Source organism: Jaculus jaculus, chromosome 1 (genome assembly GCF_020740685.1).
Source record: "Jaculus jaculus isolate mJacJac1 chromosome 1, mJacJac1.mat.Y.cur, whole genome shotgun sequence".
Lineage (NCBI taxonomy): Eukaryota > Metazoa > Chordata > Mammalia > Rodentia > Dipodidae > Jaculus > Jaculus jaculus.
Window position 1 is genome coordinate 82,997,152 of NC_059102.1, and position 24,825 is coordinate 83,021,976.

Here is a 24,825-nt window from a genome sequence, read left to right on the forward strand (position 1 = left end):
AAGAAAAAGAATAAGAGTACAGAAGACCAAGAATGCCAGTGCCTCACACAGACACCCTGGCCAGCTCTGCAGAATACTATGCCTAGTATGATTTTCCCTACTCAGAAAACATGACAAAGAAAACTAAAGATGGTATCACTGAGCAAGCAAATGCTGGAGAGATGAAAAGTTGAAATTCAGAGTTAGATGGAAACCATAAGCCTCAAGCTTTGAGAGAATGAAAATTAAGAGACCGCTCACATGTTCATTTGGATTTTTTTTAGGTTGATTTAAAACATCTATCATTTATCACTTAAAAAACTTGTATTCAATGCCTGCTATCGGATAATTCTAGTGGAGAAAAAGTAGACATTTTGCAGCTATCAAAGACATTTCAAAATATTAACAAATGTCCAAAGACCTACTATGTTGTGGACAGTGTAATGATTAAGAAAGAAATGTTGTGTGGTCAGAATAACATAGATGTATACATAGATGCATTAGTTTTGGCTCTATGAACTTGCTACTACTAAACATTTTTGCTTTTTTTTTTTCTTCTTTTTTTAGTTTTTGACGTAGGGTTTTGCTCAAGCTCAGGCTGACCTGAAATTCACTATGAAAGTCTCAGAGTGGCCTCAAACTCACGATGATCCTTCTACCTCTGCCTCCCAGGTACTGGGATTAAAGGCGTGTGCCACCCCACCCAGCTAAACCATTTTTTTTAACCAACCAAGTGGCAATTCCATACACAGTAAAACTTCTGTATCTACACATTCCACATCCATGAACTTAATCAATTGCAGGTTAAAAATATTTGTAAAAAAGTTGTGTCTGTACTGTTGTAGATTTTTTTCTTGTCATTATTCCCTAAACAATAACATAGTATAACTCTGTATGCCCACTTATGTTGCATTAGTATTGCAACTAATGCAAACATGATTTTAAGCATAAAGGAGGGTATGCGTATTTTACAGGGCAATACTGTACCATTTGATATGAGGGACTTGAACATTCATGGACTTTGGTATCTGTAGTGATTCCTAAAACCCAACCCCTGAGTCTACTAACTGGTGACTACACTTCAGCTAAGAAATGTACAAAGTACAGAAGTTGAAAAGACGATGTGAGTGTTGACTGGTAATGGCCTGGAGCAGGGTACAAATCTGGAGAAAGAAAAATTTTCTGGGATGGCTCTGTTGTCTTTGAGCTGTGAAGTCAAGGGTGAGTGCAAGTCTGCAAGAAAGATCAGGCAAAGAATCTGGAAGGAAGAGAATTGGGAGGAAAGATTTACAGGAAGGAGAAGTCAGAGCAAGGAAGGAAAAACCATTTCTGGAAAATACAGGAGGTAATAAACAAAAGGCAAACCTAGTATTCAGTAACTGCTTATAATGGAAGCAGAGGTGTTTAAAGTAAATAATAACTGGAAACACAGACTGAGCAGTAAGCCACTAACAAGGCTACAAGTGGAAGCATTTTTTTACCTTCAAATGGAATACACTATATACAATTTATAAACTTTCATTATTCTTACTTAACATAGAATTAGAGGTCTTGACAAAAACAACTGTGAAAGAGAACAAAAAGGCAACCAAAACAAAAGGATGAAGTTAAATTATTCATGTTTATGGATTATATAATAGTGGGCTATATGAAAAATTGCTAGAGCTTGAGGCTTGGAAGATGGTTCAGTTGGTAAAGTGCTTTCTGTGAAAGCATGAGGACTGTGTTCAGATTCACAACACCCACTTAGAGGCAGGAGTGTTGGTTCACTCCTGTAATCACAGTGCTGGGGAGGCAGAGAGACAATGATACCTGGGGCTAACTGAATTGGTAAGCTCTAGGTTCAGTGGGAGACCTTGTCTCAAAAACATAAGGTGGAAAGCAATTAAAAGAGACACCTAACATAGACCTCGGACCTCCACTAGCTCATGCACGAGTGTACACGCCCATCAACTGAGTAAATCAGTACATAGAAGAAAACAAAACATTCAAATAGCCTTTTAACCTAGTATTTCTTCTAATATAACATAATTTTTTAAATTCTATTTGAAATAATTTGCCATAATGTCTTTCTAGGACACTGGGTCTTATTACATAATGGTCCCTTACATGGCCATCACGCTGGAAGAGATTTATGCATTCATATACCTGCTAGGTAGCACTTGGAATGAGCAGGCAAGAGAAGACTGTTTCACCTCTAATTTATCTGTGCTTCATGATCTTACCAAAGATGTTGGAATTATGTGATAAACAATAATCATTGGTCTTTGAATCCCTACAAGTCTATTTAGATCAACTAAGGAAAGAAGAAAAATATGTAAGCCAAGTATGGTAGAATCTCAGAATTCAAGAGGCTGAGCCAAGAGGATTGTTTTAGGCCAGACTGGCCTACATAGCAAAACCCTATCTAAACAAACAACAAATAAATAAACAAACAAACAGTATACACTTGTGACCTCCTGGGAGATACTGAGATATATCAATCAAATTGACTATGCTTCTCAGGACAGAGAAATAATCAATGAAACTTTTCCTAAAACCACATGCAGGTAGAAGGATAAGAAGATACTATTTAAAGATAAAAGCAGTATAGGAAAGAGATTAAATATGCCGTATTATTTAACTAGCCACAAAATAACTAGTATCTTAATAAATATTTTTGAAAAACATGAAAATATTTCAAAATATTTTCTCCAATTTCTTCTTCATCCAGTGTTATGTGCATAACAGTTTCTGTAACATACTCCCGCCACCAGGGACGGTGGAACAAGGTCAAATTGTCTTCAGAAAGCCCTTGGGAGGCTGATGCATGAAGTTGTGAGGTTGAGGCCTAAGCTGCAGTGAATTCCCCAAGGGACTGGAGATGCCAAGAATATGTAACATCTGATGAGGACCACAGGTAGGAAATGGAACTGGCACAAGGGAGACCTGTGCTGCACGGTAAGCACAGGGTGGAGCTGCCCAAGCCTACTGGCACTCAGGTGGTGCTACCATGTGCCACAGATGCTGTATGTTGTGGAGCTATAAGAGTTGATGTTCATTCTGCTGGATGTGGGCCTTATTTTGATCCTTTATTACTATCTTGTTCTGGTTTTGAATAGGAATGCTTTATCTGTGCCATTTTATACTTGCAGTATGTAACTCTCTTTTATGTTACAGGAGCTCAGAGCTAAGGGATTACTTGGAGTTCCACTAGAGACTTTAGACTTAGACTTTTGATCAGTTTGGGGAGTGTTAAAACTATAGGGAAGCAAGAACTTAAACTAAGTGCATTTTGCATTATGAGATAGCAATAAACCTTTGCTGGGGGAGGTAGGGTAGCTGGGACAAAATGTTTGTATCTGAAATATTCCCCACAGGCTCATATTTTGAATGCTTGTTCCCCAGTTGGTAGCACTATTTAGGGAGGCTATGGAATATTCAGGAGGTGGGGCAGAGCCAGTGGCAGTCATTAGGGGTAAGCTCTTGAAGGTTATAGAAGAGCCCCAGGTTCTTGCTTTGTTCTTTGCTTCCTGGTCTTTCAGCATGTGATCTGTCCTTGTCCCACTTGTCTGCCACCCATGCCTGAGATTTTCTGCCAGGGCTTCTCAGCTGTGATAGACTAAATTCTCTCTGAAACCACTGAACAAAATAAATCTTCCTACCAACTAAGTTACTTCTGTTGGGTGTTTTGTCACAGTGACCCCAAAGTAACTAATACACCATCCCACTCAGCTGGTACTCCTTTATACTTCCGCCATGGAATTTTTAGTTTAAAGAGGTACATGGAAGAGTTAGTAGGGAATTTTGATAGTGTGTGATTAATTCCAGTGGGAGGATAGATATGGCATTATTACTGGGGAAATGCTCCTAACCTAGACCTAAAAGTATGCAAGAGGGCATGTTGTGGTGACATGCAAATGTGCCCTGCTGTCATCCTTCTGTGTGATTGGCTTGGTATTCACACTTAGTTAACAGCCCTTCATCACAAAGTTACACCCCACTGTGGCCTCACAGTGCTTGATGCTATGCATTGCATATATCAGGTACTGAATTAGTGTTTTCTTTATTGAACAATTCACTCAGGGATCTAATGTCACCTGAGTAACAATGCAATGAGATACCATCAGTGAGAAAACAGTGCTTATAAGCAAGCATTTGTGTTCATACTGCTATGTGCTGTGGGCAATTCATAGAAAGCGGAAAACATATTGCTTTTCAGGCAAGAAGACTAGCTACTTCTCAGGAGCTAGCTGACAATCAGTAAATATTTAAAAGTAATAATATAGGGTTGAACAGATTGCTCAGTGGTTAAGTCCCTTGCTTGCAAAGATTAACAGCCCAGATGTGATTCCCCAGTGCCTATGTAATTCCAGATGCACAGGGTGGTACATGCATCTGGAGTTCATAGGCAGTGGCATCCATTCTCTCTCTATCTGTTTCTCTCTCTGCTTGCAAATAAATAAACAGTTGTTTTAAGTAATAATATAATTACTTCAGGTAGCTTACCTTGATTTTTCTGCTATGATATAGGGATATATAAGTAGAATGGCTAAGTAAATCTTCAAATTGACTAAAAAGAAGGACTCTGTGGGAGCATTGAGGTCAGTGCTGCAAGTGTTGGCTGCTTTCTCCATTCTCAGAAGGTCACTGTCACACTACATCAGAAATACCTCTACCCAGGGTGAGCAAACTTGCAAAATGGGAGTTCAGAAGCAGCTGCACTGTTTTCTATGGAAGTAAACATTTTGATTGTTGTGACTGGAGCCCACACCAGGGAGCACAGCTAAGACTCCCATGTTGCTTCCTACAAGTAGTCACTTACCAGTGTGTTTGTAGGTCACAGTCTCTGAAATAACATCTCCCTGGGAGAAGCGGTCCACAGTGATTCCAGCCTTTCTTACCACGCCATGCCCAGGTGCTCTGACAATCACAAACATCAGTTTCATGTCATCACTGTCCACATCAGTAGCAAAAACATATTCAGGGGTGATGGTCACCTCGCCACCCTCTGAGCAGTGCATCATGGGGATGAGGTCCGCCTTTAGGACTGGTGGCTCATCATTCACTGGTAATACCTAAGCAGACAAAAAAGTAGTTTCAAGAAAAAGAAAGAAATGACAAATTGCCCAGCTGGTGAGCTATAGCTCATAGTCACAATGACAGGCATTTTCAATCTTCCAGACACATGGAACAATGACCATGGAACTTGGCCAAAGTTGTGCCTTTCAATGTTCCTCATAAATACCATCCTGTAAGGACCCCCCACATGACAGGCACTAGAGGTAGAGGTGGGAGAAGGTGTCAGTGTTTCCCATGAGCACCATCCTGTGAGAAATGCCTCACATTTCAGACACTAGAGGTAGAGGTGGGAGAAGGTGTCAGTGTTTCCCATGAGCACCATCCTGTGAGGAATGCCTCACACGACAGGCACTAGGGGTAGGAATGGGAGAAGGTGGGTTAGGGCTTGGGAATCAGACCTGTCGTTTGTTTCTAGACAGACAAAATATAAATATAACATTATATGCCTCTCACTGAACCTTGTCTCTTTAATTAAATTCACATAGATTCCTGGTAGGTTCATGTCCTGTGGTCTGTTATATGTACATGTACACCAAAGTTATGCTTTATTTCAAATTACTTGGTGATTACAAAGCTTTCCCCCACCCTCAACTTCCTGTCACCCAGGAAGTTTTTCTGGGCTCACTATGAGCCATTGCTGCATTTCCAATGACTTGAGTTACATGCAAAACTCCATAGCTATTCATTCAAATCCAGGTTTCACTTCAATAGTGTTTCTCTCACTCTTATGAAAATAAAGCTTCAAGTGGAAAGGAAGACAAAGTAAAAGAGGGTCACATAGGCTTTCTGAATTTAACAAGACTGTGTAGATATGAGAAAAGGCACATCTATGAAATATAAAGGAAAGACAGTCTTCCTTGGAGGTCACAGCCATAGTCTAGTGCATGCAGTAAGTTGTTTTGGCGTCTGTTTCAGTATTTTTTTTTTTCTTTCAAGTCTGGCTTGTCAGCCTGGGAATCCTTTCAGCTCTACATATCCTTCCACATACTTCAGCCACAGCAATTTTTAAAACATGTCAATTTCAAGTTGCTGCCCTTCAAGGACCTTGCATGGCTTTCCCCATGCTCCTCCAAGGAGCCTCTGGTGTAGTCATACCATGGTGTACCTTTGCCAGCCCACTCTTTTTCACCCTAGTTCACGTTCCTCGCCCTGTCTAGGACTTTGCTTCATCTCTTGCCCTGCCCAGGATCTTTCATTCCCAACTCTGCTCAGGTAGTTCTTGATGAAGGTTCCATGGGGGTTATCAGGGAAGGTACTGTACTCTTTTGGGCTAGTTAAGAAAGTTCTACTACTTAGCTCTTGTAGCCCCTTGCTCATTTATATAACACTAGTTTTAGTCTACTTTCTTGGTGATGATCTGTTTAGTGCCTATCTTCACCTGTGGTTTGTAACCCCTAGAACAGGATCCCTTTGGTCTTATTCATCATTGTACTCCACTTATCTAGTCTAGTACCTGGCATATAGAAGACCCTATTTTATGGATGAGTGAATAATTTGCATGATTGTCTTGCTTTTTATTTCTTGTTTTTTAAGTTTTATTAATTATTGATTTGCAAGGAGAAAGAGAAAGACAGAGAGAAGAGAGAATGGGCACTCCAGGGCCTTTTGACACTATAAATGAACTCCAGATTCATGAGTCACTTGGTACATCTGGCTTTACATGGGTCCTGGGGAATTGAACATGAACCATCAGGCTTTGCAAGAAAGTGCCTTTAACTGTTAAGCCATCTCCCCAGTCCTATCTTGCTTTTTAAGTAGACTAAAAACTGCAAATGTGAAATTACATTTATCCTTTCCTTTAATGAGTAGATGGATGAGTCAATAGATCTTCCAGTTTAGTGATTTAATCAAAGGTTTAAAAATCCTCAATATTTTCTACTTTTCTGTTTCCCCATTTAAAAAAAAATCTTGGTTCTTGTTCCCTGTGTGAAGCCATTAAAAATCTCCATTATTGTTCTTAACTCAAAGAAATTTTATCAATCAGTTTAGTGAATAATAGTTAAGAAGAGTACTTTTGAGTAAAAAAAAAAAATCACAAACACCTGTCCAAAAATTTTATGTCTTTCAAAAAAACTATTATTTTACTTAAGAAATTGCAATAAACAGATTCTTTTCACACAATGCACTTCTTATTGCCAGAAATGAGAACTGGTTATAGAAGGAAGACAGGATTGGCTGGGGAAAAAACTTATTTAAAAACTTTTAAAATTTTTATTTATTTATTTGCAAGCAGAGAGAGATAGGGAGAAGAGAGACAGAGAGAATGGACACATCAGAGTCTCCATCAGCTGCAAACAAACTCCAGATGCACATGCCCCTTTGCACATCTGCTTTTATGTGGGTACTGGGGAATTGAACCCAGGCTGTCAGGTTTTTAAGGCGAGTGTTTTAACCACTGAGCTGTCTCTCCAGCCCAGAATAGCTTTCTGTGTATGTAAAGTTGGACAACATAGAGAACAATCTTCTTGAAACTCAACTTCTTTTCATGAGATTCTGAAGGACACAAATGAATGACAGAAGCTCTGTACCAGCCTGGTGCAGCCAGGTCTGCTGCATGAGGGTCACCCAGCAAGTAGATGTATACACACATGAGGAGGAAGGACACGTGGATGTGCACACGAATGAAAAGGAAGGACACGTAGATGTGCACATGCATGAGGAGGAAGGACACGTAGATGTACACACACATGAGGAGGAAGGACTACTCAAGAGTGGAGACTGGGCCGGGCGTGGTGGTGCACGCCTTTAATCCCAGCACTCGGGAGGCAGAGGTAGGAGGATGGCCGAGAGTTCAAGGCCACCCTGAGACTACATAGTGAATTCCAGGTCAGCCTGAGCCAGAGTGAGACCCTACCTCGAAAAACCAAAAAAAAAAAAAGAGTGGAGACTGGGCCAAGTTACACTATCAAGTTAACAACTCTGGGCAAGTTGGACAACCATTTGGAATTTATGTGTCCTTAGCTAAAAGGCAATAATTCTTTCCCTGTCTGCTTCTTCAAACAATAGATGTATATTAGCAGTTACATTAATGATCAAATGTAACATATATTACAAATGTGTAAAAATTCCATATCACTAAAATCTAGACCACATTCAAAGAGAAGCATAACTTAGCACAATGAGACCAATTAGTGGCCCTTCAGAGAATATGAGAAACTTTCTTGGACACAAACTATAAATGCCTGAAAATCTTTGAGTGGCACTCATGGACATAGGTAGCCACTACACAAAGAAATGCCAAGCTTCTAAGAAGTCTTTTGGCTATGCCTTAGTCTTTGTGAGAAATCTTTTCTTCATTTGTCAAAAAGGAAGAAAAATGCCCTCAAACAAACTGGATGGCAAAGTTCTGTGGTACAGACATTCTAAAAGGAGCACACATTGCAAACAGGGCCTCTTCCATGGGCAAAGGAAACCCCAGTGAGATTGGCCTAATCTTCGAGTTGCTAAATAAACATTTCTCATTGTCATAGTTAAAAAATTAGACATTTTATACATGGAATAAATAAGTTGAAAATTAAGTATCTGAGTTTAAGGCTAATTCTATCTTTAGATGGAACAGGAAAAAGGAAGAGAAGAGAGAGGGAATGGTTATACATTTGATCACTACCTCTTTCCCCTCTACAGCCTGGCTACAGACATACAAAAACATAATCAGGCATCCTCTTGTTTTGGAGTCTGCATGTTTTAAGTTATATCTAGGCCCTGAGAAATTTCTAGAACATATGCCTTATTTTCACATGATTCAGGGAGGAAAGTTTTTACTCACCTCAACATGCAGAACAAATTCTGCCGAATTTGTGCCATCTGTGACCTCCAAGCATATGTCATCCTGAAGAACCTCAGATCCATCATGTTGATACCTGTGGGGATAATAGTGTAGCTAATCTCTCATATACACTGTGAGTGTAAACTGAGATGATAACACATGTATGACTATGGGACTTTAGTCATTTTTTCACTAAATAATAAATAAATAACCAGTATCATTATGAATTCAGACATTTCACTACTCAAGTACCCCTAAATGCAAAATTGCTCCACCTTAGGAAAGCACATTGGTAATCTGTCCACAAATCAAAAAGCAGCCTTTCAATTGCCTCTATGACAGTAAGAACTATCTGGTATGGTGTTACCTAGTGGCAAAACATGATGACTAAGGTCAGAAAGGCTCCAAGACTGAGCAATAGACATGAAAAGTAATGCTATGTGGATTTGATGATTCTCTCTCCTGTTTGACTTTCTGCCTGTGCTCTGGAGATAGTCCACTCTTCTCAAAAACCATGATGTATAAATTATGTGTTGTGTCTCTCCACCATCTTTCCTCTTCCATTTACAAAAAAAAAAAAAAAAAATCTAACAGCTATATCTTACTGAAGACTAGTCTCAACAATAGGTTGGGAAGATCCTTGTATAAAGAACTCTATTCCAATGCCATGATGGCCTGTAGCCTGTCACTGCCTGGTCCTTAGTACACACTACCTCCTGTGCTTTGCCTTGCCCCTTACTGTTTTTATATGAAAAATATATTGGTGAATTATAATGTATTAATCTATTTCACAATGTGAATACACCTAAAATAGCCAAGTGGACCTCAGAGTACATATCTAAACAAGTTAAGTAGATGTTCTTTACAAACCTGATTCCTCTACATACTTGCAAATTCCTTAGCATCTCTGTGCTTAGTTCTTCAACTATAAGAAAGGAACTGTTCACCTTATCAGGCTTGATCACTATGAAGATTAAACACCTTTTAAAAAAAGATTAACTGCAGCTCTCTAGAAACATTCTTGGACATCCAATTTTAGCACATATTGGTATTTTTTTGTATCCACGATCCATTCCTTAGTATTGCCTAAACAGAATTCTTTCCCTAACATGTAACTAGGAGTGAGATCTAGAAATGAAAAAAAAAAGGAAAATTTTAATGGAAATAGGTGAATAGTGGAAAGAAGCTATGAAATTAGGAACTGTAAATCATAATGCAACTGAACTGCCAAGATGAAATTATTCTTCTATATACAAATCTTAGTTTCTAGTGAACTTCCTGATCAAGTGCAGAACTGAGCATTTGATGTTAAATACTTCCTACCACACTCCATCAAATGAGCCAAAATTTAAATTTATAACTTGGAATTAATAAGTAAAAATTAGTTTATTTGTCTCATCATTTCTTTTAAATAATTTGCATTGATTTCTAGGGATGATGTTCTATTAAATTTTGTGAAAAGGTCTCTTGTAAAACTGTATTAGGCAGACTAGAGGAAATGAAAAATCTTAAGGTGAAAGTTACTATGGGACTATGAGGTAGGGATTGCTCCATCTTTGGTTCCCAGACTCCTGACTTATATTCCATGGCCAACCCACTCAGCCTATCCAATTTGTTTACCTGCAAATCCCTACTCAGTAAAATAAAATGAAATGAAATATGAATTTATTCTGTAAGTTGTGGTCAAAAGTCTCCCCCCTCCTTACCATGTAGCCTCCCCGCCCCCCCATGATTGTTTTGCACTCACAATCCTCCAGCCTCAGTCTCTCAAGTCTTCGAATTTCAGATATGGGCTACCACACCTGCCTGATCAACAGAGTTCTACCCCAGAGTTTCTAGGGTTAGGAAATCACTTTTTCTTAGTGCCAACAAGATCAATTAGCTATGCAGATTTAAGTACTTACAGAAAATCTAATGTTCATGGTAATTAATGTTTATTAAAAAATATTAATAAAATCATTTCCACTGTTACAAGCAGAGGGAAATAAAATACCTAGTGTAAAATGAAAATTGTGATTTCGTTAATGTTCAATTTACCATTGAAAGTACTAAGTAGAATCTTGGCATCCAGAAAGAATTGGACAAACTTCTTTCAATTTTTAGTGCCTAACAATTGATCCAGATGAGAAGACAAGGCATATTTTAGAAAACACAAATTTTCCTAACCTGACTTTTAAGGTGTAGAGGTCTCTCCATGAAAATGTGCCTCCTGGGTCTAGAGGGAACTCATTCAGTTCCAACCTTCCATGCAGAGGCATTCCCTGAAGAGAGAGGTAGACATTGTCCAGTGAGGTGTCCCCATCAGAAACCAGGATGTGCTCTGTGCTGATGATGCATTGGCCTCCTTCTGCCACCCTCAGAGTGGTGGTGACTACCTAGAAAGAATGAAGGTGACATTTGAGCCTTGTTCCATGAGACACCCTGAGCACCAAGTTCACTGAATTACTAGGACCCGTCAGGAACATCTTCACAAGTCAATTAACTTTTCAAGGACATGGTAAAGTCAGAGCTTCACAATTTGGCTAAAATATTTTTATTAAATATTTCCAGTTCTAAACACTGATATGTACAATGAAGCAAGCAAGGCATCTCTATAGTATGAAAATATGTACATTTCACACATGTCAGAGCTGAGATAGTAGAACCAACAAATGATTACTATCTGTACCACTAAATGGAAGGAAAAGTAACTTTCACCATCATGCCCATTCCCATCACTGGCATTTTGGCCTTTAAGTTTTAAACATTAACAGTTTTTGCCAAAATCCAGTCGAAAAAAGGACCCATCTCCTTTTTCATCATCTTAAAGGTATGGGAATTTGGAGTTTCTGTTGTAGTGAGTGCTTTATAGATGGAATGAGGGCAGGAAAACTGAAGATTAGAAACTTAAGATTAATAGAGTGATTCAAACACTAGACTTAAATATTAAATCTACAAAAATAATTTCAATATAGAAAGCCACCATGATCTCCCAACTAACCATTCATTTGCAAGTCAAAAGTAAACTAGACTGACTTAGGAAATTTTATCACTATGTCGAGAATGAGCAAGAATGTACTATAATTAAATAATTCTAGAACACTGGGACCTATAAAATCCTTACCTAGGAGATCTATCTATAAAGCACATAGGTCTGAAACTTAGGGTAGAAAAATCTGTTAAGTTTGTTTAGTACAAAAAGTTCCCAGATTAATATTACTACATGGAAGCACAAACAGTACACAGAGTAGAGATTTCAAATTGTGGATTCTGAGGGGCCCTTCTAGAAGGCCTCTGTTGAGCACCCTGTTCATCCAGGAAGAACTTGCTCTACTTGGAATGTTCTGTAAACAGAAGTTGAGAGGGGGGCAGAGTAGGAATGACATTGCATGGGCAGAGGAGAAGGGACTTAGCAAGATGAAGCCACAGTCTCACTCTTGCCACCCGCCAGGACACAGTATGGCATGGAATTCCTTCCACAGCCACCAGGAGCACACATGTTTACAGTACAGCATCTTAGATCATGCAAATATGAATCTACAACTGTGGCGGTGCTTTTTCAAGGCAGGGTCTCACTGTAGCCCAGGCTGACCTGGAACGCATTCTGTAGTCCCAGGCTGGCTTTGAACTCACAGCAATCTTCCTATCTCTGCCTCCCAAGTGCTAGGATTAAAGGTGTGCTCCACCATGCCTAACTTACAGTCTTTTTGTAAAAATTATTTATCTATTTATTTATTTGAAGGGGCAAATAGATAAATGAGAGAGAGAGAGAAAGAGACAAAATGTACATTCAAAGGGCTTCTAGCCACTGCAAACAAACTCCAAACACATGCACCACCTTGTGCATCTGATCTGGTTTTACTAGGTAATGGAGAATCAAACCCAGGTCCTTAGGTTTTGCAGACAAGTGCCTTAACCACTGTTGGCTTATATTTTTTAATAAACCTCCACTAGCATAGGAACACAGGAAATTTATTGACATTTCTCTCTATCATCAACCCTACCATAAGCCTTCCTTCTCAAGCATCTCCCTCTGATTTTGTCAAGCCCATATTTTCACTGGAAGTGAGAGAAAGGCATTCAGAGCAGAGAAGAGTATTTACCTAGGTCCATGCCTTCAAGCTTTATTTTTTCTGTAGTATTGAATTAGTATACCAAGATGGGAATTTTGTATAAAATATACTGTATCAGATGATTTTTAAAATATCTCTTCTAGAGCAATTTTTAAAAATGAAGGCCTGAGGTTAGTTTATTTGTTCAATTATAAGTCCTTAACTTTGCAGCACTGTGTCTGGTTTTCTGGAGCTCAAGTGAGTTGTCAGGATCTCCTAGTGGTGATCAGTAAACCGAGTTTGATATCTGGGGACCATTTTGTAGCTGGCTTTATACAAGCACTAATTCAATTTCTAATATTCTTGGCTCTTTGAAGTAGTGTTTCATTTGCCCCATAGTAAACAAAAGTGAGAATCCAGTACCTATTTTAGCACCAAAACTTCCTATTTTACTTTCTTTCAAATGAAGGTAGCTTTACCCCTTGCCCTAATAATTTCCTCTACAGACCATCCTCCTTTGCAGGCTTGGACTTTTACATGAAGGGATATGTCTTCTTGATTCTTTTTATTATTATTATTTTAGAGAGAGACAGAATGAGAGGGAGAGCAAGAGAACTGGTGTGCCTGGGCCTCAGCCACTGAAATTGAACTCCAGACGCTTGTGTCACCTAGTGGGCATATGTGATCTTGCACTTGCCTCACCTTTGTGTGTCTGGCTAACATAGGATATGGAGTGTTGGACATGGGTCATCACAGGCAAGTGTTTTAACGCTAAGCCATCTCTCTAGTCTGATGTTTTTTAGAAAGAAAAGGTTTACCTTCTTTACATGGGAGGCTCTTTCATGCTCTGAGTTTCACACACAGAAAAGGGTAGTATGACTAAAGCCTAGTCAATTCTCCCCACAAAGAATATGATGTGGTTCCCAATCAGGAAAGTCTGAGACAGTAGAGCTGCCCCAGTGTCTTTGATGTCTTCAACCACAGACTGCCAGCTTTCCAGCTTGAGCAGACAGGCCAGTGATCCAAATGGGTGTGGTGAGTTGGTGGGGACTCTGGCAGGTAAGGAGCACACTCGGTCCCACAGCTGTACAGGGCATGTGGGCTTTAGTGTTGTGAGAACTTAAGAAAAACCTCAAGTCAGACTTTATAAGAAATCTCTTGATCTTTAACTGTTTGTCAGTTATAACTTAAAATATTATTTATGCCTGCCAGCCCATTTCTGCAAATTGGATAAGCTCTCTTCCTTGGGTTCTTAATAACATCTCTGTTCCACAAGCAGAGGTAGGTGTGGAAATGACAAGGAATGGCCAGGAAAGAGACCTACAGGGCTGGCTGTGGTCCTTTCTACAGAACTGAGTTTCAGGGAAGCTCGGGGTCCCTCTGGGTTATAGTGAGTGGGGAATACTTCTTTGTCTTTCCATTTTTACAGAAAAAAAAAAAAAAAGATTCCTGTAATAGCCACATTCATGAAGTATAGCACTTTGAAGGGGAAGAGAGGTATAGGATCCAGAAAAATCTCTCAGTGTGAACCTTGGCCTCAGAGGGAAGACACATGAGGTAGCATCGCCTTTGAAGCTCAGTATTTTAAAACGAAAAGAGTCCTTTAAACTTCCATAAGCTTTGGGTAGGACACATGGTAAGACAAAAGAGTCCATCTAATTCACTTTGGGAAATTAAAAGAGCGTCTTTGTATTACACAGCAGCATAGTTGGCCTGTGGTGAGAAAAAATAAATTCTTCTGGTTGCTATGGGACCCATCATCTAATCCCCTTCTCCTGATCAACATAGGAAACTCAGCAGAATGCAAAGGAAGTGAAAGAGATTTTGATAAGACTTTGAAAATAATGTCAAACTCAGCAACTGGAAAATCTCACCTTTTAGACAGAAAATCCTCTGGGAGTTAAAGGAGTCCCCTCTCCCCTGCTTTATTATTATTTTTTTTCTCTTTCACTGAAGCTGGAAAATAATAGTTACTCTTTTTTGTCTTTTAATCCTCTGTATCAAACACAGTGCATACCTCAGGAACTTGATTGTCCACCGGGAGAATCGTAATGTTAAAGCAGATTCCATGCAGAGTGCCTCCATGTTGGTTAGTGATGGAAACTGTGAACTGCACGTGTTGGAGACTGGGACCTATATCTTGCATGGGTGGCATATAGGCCACTTTCATATGGTTCACAGCATGCTGTAAAGCAAATGGAGGAGGATATACACATGCTGATTTTCAAGGATCAGAACGCTTCAGAGACCCAGGTCCAAGCCAACCACAGTATTCATTAATATTGATCACAGTCAATATCGCCATAAACTGAAAGTTTCCCAAAGCTCTATTTTATAAATCACATTTTCTACATACACCAAGGAAAACTAACAAGGGAAATTCAATAAATATGTCAAGTGATTGCAATGCAGCTAACTCTATGAAAGACAGGAGACTTGTCTTTAGCCAGCCTGTAACAGCAGACAATCTGTATAAGCTTGGTAGGCCTCTGTTTCCTTATCTGTAAAATTAGCAAAACAATAGTACTTAGCACATGGGACTTGGTATACTCGTTTGCACTTTTTAACTACAGAGAAATCAGCATAATTATCCCCAAAACCACAGGCTGCCTAAGCACACCATTCCTGTGATCCCCACGGGACTTCAGAGGACACCCCAAAGGACTGAGCACAGGGCTGCTGAAGGGTTTGAAAAGGTAGTAGATATTCCAGGACAAACTATGCTCCCACAAAAAGACCTGCAGAAGTCCATTCTTACCTTTAGAAAGTATTTGGAAATAGGGCCATTACAGATGTTAGCAGCTAAGATGAAGTCATATTGGAGTAGGTTGGGCCCTAAATCTAATTGATATCCTTGAAATAGCAAGAGACAGGCGCACACAGAGAGATGTGTGTTAGCAGGCAAAGATTGACCATCTTCAAGTCAGGGAATGCTAAAGATTGCTGACCAAACATCGAGAGTTAAAAACAAGCAAGGAAGGATTGCCCTACAGGGTTTCAGAAAGTGCTTAGATTTTATATCTCTAGTGTCCAGAGCTATGAGAAAACAGGCTCATAATATTAACCACCCAGTTTGTAGTACTATGTTACAGAAACCCTAGGAAAAACACTTTAGAAAAATAAGTGAACTGGATTTGATGGAATAAAAACATGCATGGGGCTCCTTTGTCAGTATTGGCAAAAAAAAAAAAAAAAGAGCTGTGTGGATTTATAACAAGATTTTGAAATTACATCCACCTTGATATAACTCTTCCAAACATATCATATGTTTAGTAGAAATGTGCAAGCAAAAGAACAAAGATATCAAGCATCTGTGACATATAAGTGATCAACATTCCCAGGTAGAACCTTCTCAGAGGGCACTTAAATCCTGCTTGCCAGTGTCTTAGAAATCCTCATACCTGACTAAATGACCTTAGTCCCAGGGCTGTAGGATTTTTGGCTAGCTTTGGTATGCTGTCCACCATGAATAACTTCCCAGCATCCAAGTATCTAAAGAGAAGCATAGAACACATTAGCTAACTTTCTAGTTGGAGAAAAAATAAATCAAATAGCCCACAGACTTTAAAAACAAACCACCTCATTGTGAGAAGAAACAAGGTACCCCATCTTTATATTCTTTCTTTATTTGAGGGGCTTCTGGTCTTAGGTCTAGTATTGTTCTCATCATCACTGCAAAGTATGTTGAGAATATTTTGCTGTGTCATCATGAAAGGGAATAATCATCAGTCACATCCTGAAAGGCATTTCCTTGCTATGATGTACCTGACACTAGCATAAGGAATATTCAACTGTATTGGACTGAGATTATAGAACATGACCACTCAGTGGCCTGTAATATCTAAAAATAATATGAAGATCTTCAATATACTTCATTAAAAAGAAAAAAATAAACATTCACTTTAGAAAAATGGAAATCAAAGACTGTTTAAGCCTCTTTATGCTGAAAACTACAAATTACACATGACCTTCTAATTAATACAGTTTTTCTGGACAAGTTGGTGATAAAAATACATTCATGCCTGACCAATGTAACTGAATCACGCTCCTAGAACTAGAGAAGGAAATCATAACTTCTCAGAGACCTGTGGCTGAAGGAGAAAAATGGAGGCCTCGTTATTGTGTAGAGCAGCTCCCTGTCACATGATTCTGCATCTACGAAGTGTAGATGCTTCTTAGTTATGTAGGCCACCTCCGTTTCCTTGACAACCAAATGCCGAGAGACTCCTGGTACTTCTTTAGGAAGCTGGTCATCCACTGGAGTGATACGAATCATCACCACCTGTAATAAAAATACTCTATTCTGCTTATTGAAATACCAAGAAAATACCAAAGAGACTTCCACATGATCATCTAGTCACAACTAAGATAAAGTCCCCAAACTGTCATTTATAATGCACTGCTGTTGAATGATTTAGGAGCTACTGAGGGTGTGAGCCAAAAATGGAACAGCTTTCATTCCTTTTATTTTATGCTTTAAGAATATAATAATCATATATAATAATCATGAGCTGGGCATGGTGGTGCACACCTTTAATCCCAGCACTCGGGAGGCAGAGGTAGGAGGATTGCCATGAGTTCGAGGCCACCCTGAGACTACATAGTGAATTCCAGGTCAGCCTGGGCTAGAGTGAGACCCTACCTCAAAATAACAACAACAACAAAAAAAAGAATATAAGAATCACAATTATGGTTAATCCATCAGCAATACTGTAGAATGGGCATATAAAATATGGTTCTGATTTTATTTTTTCATCTCCTTTCTACTAATAGTCTGCTTCTTTGATACCTCTCTGTACCTGTCATCCACCCCAAAAACTTTCATGTCACTCTTGGTCTCTCCTTCTCCACCCTCACAGGACACATTACCAACTAACTTCTTGCACATTTCCTATAGAGAGGAATATCATTCTTACCACTGTTGGCCCAGATCTCATGATTTCTTCATCACGTGATTGTAACAGCTTTATATTGTAATGTCATACTTTTCTTATCTCTAGCATTATCTTAAAAATACAAGTCAAATCAGTAAATTCACAACTCAAAAGTCTTAAAATTGGGCCAGAAAGATTCTTTAGTGGTTAAGTGCTTGCCTGTGAAGCCTAAGAACCCCAGTTAAAGACTTGATTCCCTAGGACCTAGGACCCACATAAGCCAGACACACAAGGTGGTGCATGTATCTGGAGTTCATTTGCAGTGGCTGGAGGCCCTGGTGTACCCATTCTCTCTTCCCCAATCTCTCTCTCTCCCTCTCTCTCTCTCTCTCTCTCTCTCTCTCTCTCTCTCTCTCTCTCTCTCTCTCTCTCTCCCCCTCTCTCTCCCTGTCTGTCACTCTCAAATAAATAAATAAAAGTATACAAAAAAGTCTTAAAATAACCATCTCAGAAGTATATAACATAATTATTCAAGACCCTTAGCTTAACATCCAAGACTCCTTGTATTTTAGATATACCCTTTTTTCTTTTCTTTTTAAAATCTTATTTTTATTTATTTTTTTGAGAAAAAGAAAGAGAGAGAGAATGGGTGTGGCAGGACCTCCAGCCACCGCAAACAAACCCAGATGCATGTGCCACCCTGTGCATGTGGTTTTACATGGGTCCTAGGGAATAGAACCTGGGTCCTTTGGCTTTGCAAGCAAGTGTCTCAACCACTAAGCCATCCCTCCAGCCCTCACCCTTTTTTTTTCAACTTTATTTGTTTTGCCTTTCAAACTAGACCCAACATTCTGCTTGACCGTAGGAGAACATGTACTCTTTCTCAAGGACACCTCTGATTTGTATCAAATTATTTATATTTTTTCTTGTTTCCTCTAGTAACTGAGTATTTTTCACTCTTAGAAATTCTTCTGGAAACACCCTCCAGTTTCTCAACTGGAGCAGTTGCTGAATTTGCTTATTCCTTGCAATCCCTTTGGATGTTTGTGGCCCCTCCCAAGAGAAATGTTGAAATGTAATCACTGGTGATTAGGCCATGAAAATTTCTGTCCTTTCATAGTTCCTTATAAAAGGGCTCAAGGGGGTTAGAGAGATGGCTTATCGGTTAAAGCACTTGCCTGCAAAGCCTAAGGACTAATGTTTGACTCTCCAGGTCCCATATAAGCCAGATGCACAGTGATGGCAAGCACAAGGTTGTACATGTACACAAGGGGGCACCGGCATCTGGAGTTTGACTGCAGTGATTGGAGGCCCTGATGCACTAATTCTCTCTCTCTCTTTCTCTTTTTTTTTTTTTTTAAACAGGCAGTCTGTTGGGCTTGTCTCAGGGAGGAACAAAAAAGGGGGGGCTTAAGGGAGTGAGCTCATCTTCCATCTGTTCTGCCTGGTGAGAGTGCAGCATTTGTCCCCTCCAGAGGATTCGGCAAAATGGTGCCATCTTGGAAGCAAAGAGTAATTCCCACCAGACACTGACTCTGCTGGTGCTGTGCTCCTACACTTTCCTGCCTCCAAAACTGTGAGAAATATTTCTGCTATTCAGAACTTACTCAGTCAGTTATTTTATCATAGCAGCGTGGACAACACTTGAGCAAATGATGTCACTGTCTTGTATTACTAGTTTCTATGTCACTCTCTAGAATGAATACTCCCAAAGAGCAGGATCCTAGCATGCAGTGCACACCACATGGAATGGAATAGCAAACAGTTCCAGTCCTCAGTGTACCATTTATGTATTAGTAGATATTTGACCTCTAACAAGTTACTCAACATTATGAGTACCATTTTCCTATTTTTATGTTAAGTATAATCGTAACAGCCTCACAAATTCTGTAAATATAAGCTCTCCTTATGTAGAAAAGTTGCCTAGTATGTAATAGGTGTTCAGTTAATATTACACTAATTTCTTCATCTCCACAACAGCTACTGGAATATCCTGTAGACAAGAGGCACACCATCAGTGCACTAACTGGATGAGTCAACAGACCCAGATTCTTATTTGAAGCAGGCACAACACTACACTCACAAATGTGGATGATGCTAGATGGCAAGGAAGACTGGCCAAACAGCTTTCATCTTATCACTTTTGTTACTTTAGAATACTTCATAGTTACAGGAAAATTATGACTTTTCTCTAAAAATGGACCTTGCTTGGCATCACTGATCATTGCATAATCTGCTACATGGAAATATTATTGTCCTGGTTTTCATTGGTTTTTCCATTGTCACTGAAACACAGTTCAGTAATGCCTATTTTGCTTACAACACAAAGTTTCACAATATACAATGTAAACATAAAGATAATATCTTTTTAAACTGACATGCAAAGCAGAAACTGAACCATAGTTAAGCTTTTGCTGTGATATTAATAAAGATTTAAATATGCACTCATCAACCTCTAAGTTTTGCTCTCTTAGGGAAATCATTTCACCTCTGTAGGACTCACCTTCTCCTTTCCTGTACATTAAACATAAGAACAATGACAATTGTAGTGAAGTATTGCTATAGTCTCACAAGACATTAGCATGGTGAGTGCTTTAGTGCTCACTGAGTGTGTGCTCAGTAAGTTAATTCCTTGTCTCTGTTCCTTTAGCACTGTTGCTAAAGCCTGTAGCATGTTAAGTACTTGAACAATCAAAAAATAAAGCCAGTCATCACAATAAAGGAATACAATGGCAATCAATTTCTAGTTTCCAGGAATCTTCTATGATTTCCCCCCAAATAAAGTATTTTTCTAATCTATAAAGTTCAGATATTCTCTGTGGGATCTCACAGCCATGGTGTGCATCAGTGAATCGCTCCTTAATTGAAAAACTGGATTTAATAAGGAAACAATAGTTACTGTGCCTTCAAAGAGACCATTTTCCATGCAAATTTATTCTCCAATGTGTTCTTTATATAAGAAAAATGCACAAGCATGCTTTATGTACCCTGTAGTAATTCTTGGTGGGCATATTTTTCAACATGCTTTATGATTGCCTAAGTTGATATGTCTCTACATATTTATGCCTGCTCAAACAATTAGTGTGTGTGTCAGTGGGCAAGAGAAATGCCATTTTAACAAACTCCACAGAGAAATAAAGCATTCTCATTGTACTGAAATCTGTTAGTAACAAAGACATTATTAAGCACCCATTCCCAGGCAGAGTGGGAATTAGTTCTCAAAGCCTCTGATCTTTGACTCTTTTCAAGCCCCTCCAGTGTTCTCATGGCCATAAGCACATCCAGACAAATTTATGAGGAAAGATAGTAAGTAAAAAAAAAAAAAAAAATTACCAAACAAAATGACCAGGTTTGACTTTTCACCTTAAAGCTCTGCTCCTATATTCTACCAGCTGCCTCTTAACTTACTTGTGGCCTAAGTTCATGACCTTTCAGGTGCCCTGAGAACTGATTTCTACCAGTACTTCATTTAGTTTCTTTGTCTAGGAATATCTAGTATTGTTTCTCATTTATAGGAATTACTTCCAATGTTAGTTTTGGGCCATGCTAATTAGTATGGTAGTTTTGTGAAAGTTCTTAGGAAAATACACTAAGTGTTTTCTGGACAAAATGCCTTAGAAATGCTGGGAGAGAGAGAAAAATAGAAAGAAGTATACTGTGTGTGTGTAATATATATGTGTGTGAGCATGCCAAATCTGTTTTGTATGTAAAGGGGTGCTGTCTTTGCATATAGCCTACACACATCATCTCATATACATTAAATTATCTCCACATTACTTATAATACTTAACATAATGCAAATACTTTATGAATAGTGCTAATACAATGTTGCTTTAGGGAATGATCAGAAAAATAGCATGTACATGTTTAGTATAGATGTAATTATTAAGATATGATCTATCCTTAGTTGGTTGAATCCTTTTATGGATAACCTCATAGGTACAAAGACAGAGCTGGCTGATTTAAGAGTCAGAGAATCTATGGTACATGAAGGCAAGAAAAATTTACAGATCTCTTTCTATCTCTCTTTTTCTGCCTCTATTCTACAAATTTAAGAAGAAAGCAGAAAACAATATTATTACTGATTCTTTAAAAATCTATCCATCATAAGGAAGGAACTTATAACTAGACCTCCAGAATTTAGTCTGATTTATTTAGAAACAACTCTGTTTCAAGAGCTTTTATTGTCTTGATCTTTATTATAGAGAAGTTAGTTTCTCTTTGTATATATGGCAAACAAGATTTATATAATATACAACAATGGTAGAGAAAAGAAATCTTGGAATTTCAACTTTTGAAAAGACATAGACTCTGCTGGAGATAATGTGGTATTCTAGCAATATGCATCATGTTGAATAGATACACAGAAGATTTAGAAATAAATTATATTAATAGTTGCCATTCTGAACTGCAACTAAGGTCTCATGCAAAAATGTATCCCAGAAATGATATATAATGCAATGCTTAAAAGAGAGGGCTGTTAAAGAAGGTTGACGTTTTAGTCAAAACAACACATGAATTGCAAGTTTTATATAACTCATTCCCTACTCCACCTTAAAAATGATCTGTGACTTCATTCAGGTTGCTAGACTTGTGATCTCATTCTGTCCAATCACTACCTTAAGTTACACTCATGTTATCAAACAAGTGAATAACTCAGTCTTTCATTGGCTAATACCAATGCATGTGAATAGTGCTATTACAATATGACATTACAAAAAGATACTGCATGAAGAATAGGACACATGATTTCCTTGCATACACACATGTGATGCCTCTGAAAGAAATAAGTCTAAAATGACCAGTTAAAAGTACTATACAAAGTAAGTGATCACAATTTAAACTGTTCTTTGTTTTCTAACATCAATTACTAATCATCCTTTTCCTTATAAGGAGGCCACACTTGGACAGTTGTCCAGATTCTATGCTGATTCTATTTTCTGTAATTTCTGTATGGCTTATTTATGTTTTGCATGGTTTCAAATCATATCCTATTGAAACAGGGTGCTAGGGGTTTAGGAAAGTCCTTGAACTCCAAACCCCAGGTTTGTGTCTACTTTTAACCAAAGAATCGAATAAGATAAGATGGAGGATAATTATTAAGTTATTAAATTTATTTAGGGAAGTACAAAACCAAGAGAAGAAAAATGAATATATACCCACATGGCCTTAGAGCCCATGTGGTGGGACTGGAAAAACTGTAGAGAGGACAGGAAAGAAAGTACAAGGAATTCCTACTATGTAGAGGGCAGGAAGGGATAAAGAGCCTGTGTGGGAAGTAGGGGTAAGTGGTCTTCCCCTCAGCTTGGCCAAAAGATGGAGGTTCATGAGTTGCTGAGAGGGGTCAGGTTGCTCTCCCCTGGTAAAATGTATGTTATACTTTATGGTGGTAGGCTTTACCTTCTGGCTCAGGTGACCCAGAGAGACAGCTGATTGGTCTGGAATAGGAGCTGTTTCAGGAAGAGGCTAGCCATGACTATAAGTTCTGTGATCTAAGCTTGACCAACAACAATGTCACAATTCTAGGAAAAGACCTACCTCTCAGGGAGGGGCTCAAGTATGGAAAAACAGGTCTAGGGAACTAGACAAGAGATAAGACCTCAGATCATCCTTTTATCTCTAACAAGTACAGACCTTCCTGTCTTTTCAGTGCCCGGTCTCCCTAACTGCCTAACAAAGCTACCTGACTCCCTCTCATTATAATGGTTATAAGATCTTAGATCTGGAAAGCAATTAATAATAGCCAATGTACTTACTGAGTATTTTCCAGGTACTAGAAGCTCAGTACTTTGTGAACATTATGTCACTTCTTATAGTAACTCTCTTTGGAAGGTTCTATTATTATTATTAATTTCAAATACAAGTAAAGAGAGTGTAGATTGACCAGTTAATGTCAAGCTCAGGAGGAAAACTCAGGAAGTCCCATGGTAGAATCTATGATTTACCCATGATATATAAGACAATTATTTTCCTGGGTGTTAAGAAGCAAGTATGGGGCTGGAGAGATGGCTTAGCAGTTAAGCACTTGCCTGTGAAGCCTAAGGACCCCGGTTCGAGGCTCGGTTCCCCAGGTCCCACGTTAGCCAGATGCACAAGGAGGCGCACGCGTCTGGAGTTTGTTTGCAGAGGCTGGAAGCCCTGGCGCGCCCATTCTCTCTCTCTCCCTCTATCTGTCTTTCTCTCTGTGTCTGTCACTCTCAAATAAATAAATAAATAAAAATTTTTTTTAATTCTTTAAAAAAAAAAAAGAAGCAAGTATGGCCGGGCGTGGTGGCTCATGCCTTTAATCCCAGCACTTGGGAGGCAGAGGCAGGAGGATCACTGAGAGTTCAAGGCCACCCTGAGACTTTATAGTTAATTCCAGGTCAGCCTGGACCAGAGTGAGACCCTACCTCGAAAAAAAAAAAAAAAAAAGCAAGTATGTTTTATAAGATCATAGCACATCAACACACATAGCACATAGTCCCATGGTAAAATAGCATTAAAAACATGGAATTGATAGAAAGTTACAAAGTACTTTGGAAAAGTAAGTGCTGTAGTAGTCCTGATGTAAAGAAGTTGCCTTATTTTTTTAAATTTTTATTTATTTATTAGAGACAGAGAGAGAGAGAGAGAGAGAGAGAGAGCGCCAGGGCTTCCAGCCACTGTAAATGAACACCAGACACAGGTGATACCATGTGGGCTATGGGACCTGGAGAATCGAACCTGGATCCTTAGGCCTCTCAGGCAAGCACCTTAACCACTAAGCCATCTCTCCAGACCAAAATTGCCTTATTTTTGCTTAACCTGCTGTGTCTCAAACTTGGGTTCTCAAGGCCTGTTCTCATACATTTTTGTTTTCTTTCTTTCTTTCTTTCTTTCTGTCTGTCTGTCTGTCTGTCTGTCTGTCTTTCTTTCTTTCTTTCTTTTTTGTTTGTTTTGTCTTGTTTTATTTTGTTTTTCCAAGGATGGTCTCATTGTAGCCCAGGCTGACCTAGAATTCACTGTGGCCTCAAGCTCACAGTGGTCTTCTTACCTTTTCCTCAAGAGTGCTGGGATTAAGAGCATGGGCCACCATACACAGCTACATGCACTTTTTAATAGCAGCTCTCGTAGCTAATATCAGTATACAAAA

The 24,825-nt window shown here is 38.9% G+C and overlaps 1 protein-coding gene across 10 annotated transcripts in view; it reads right to left on the minus strand.

Annotated features, from left to right (window-relative positions):
• The window catches only part of Frem1 (FRAS1 related extracellular matrix 1), a 181,176-nt gene that overhangs the window by 101,319 nt on the left and 55,032 nt on the right, over positions 1–24,825 (minus strand). For all 10 annotated transcript variants that reach the window (XM_045154007.1, XM_045154003.1, XM_045154014.1 and 7 more), the window contains exons 11-16: positions 16,923–17,119; positions 16,239–16,329; positions 14,855–15,022; positions 10,973–11,181; positions 8,807–8,900; positions 4,784–5,036 (exon numbers count right to left, since the gene is read on the minus strand). In XM_045154007.1, the coding sequence (XP_045009942.1) occupies positions 4,784–5,036; positions 8,807–8,900; positions 10,973–11,181; positions 14,855–15,022; positions 16,239–16,329; positions 16,923–17,119 (1,012 nt within the window). The remainder of the gene's footprint in view (positions 1–4,783; positions 5,037–8,806; positions 8,901–10,972; positions 11,182–14,854; positions 15,023–16,238; positions 16,330–16,922; positions 17,120–24,825) is intronic.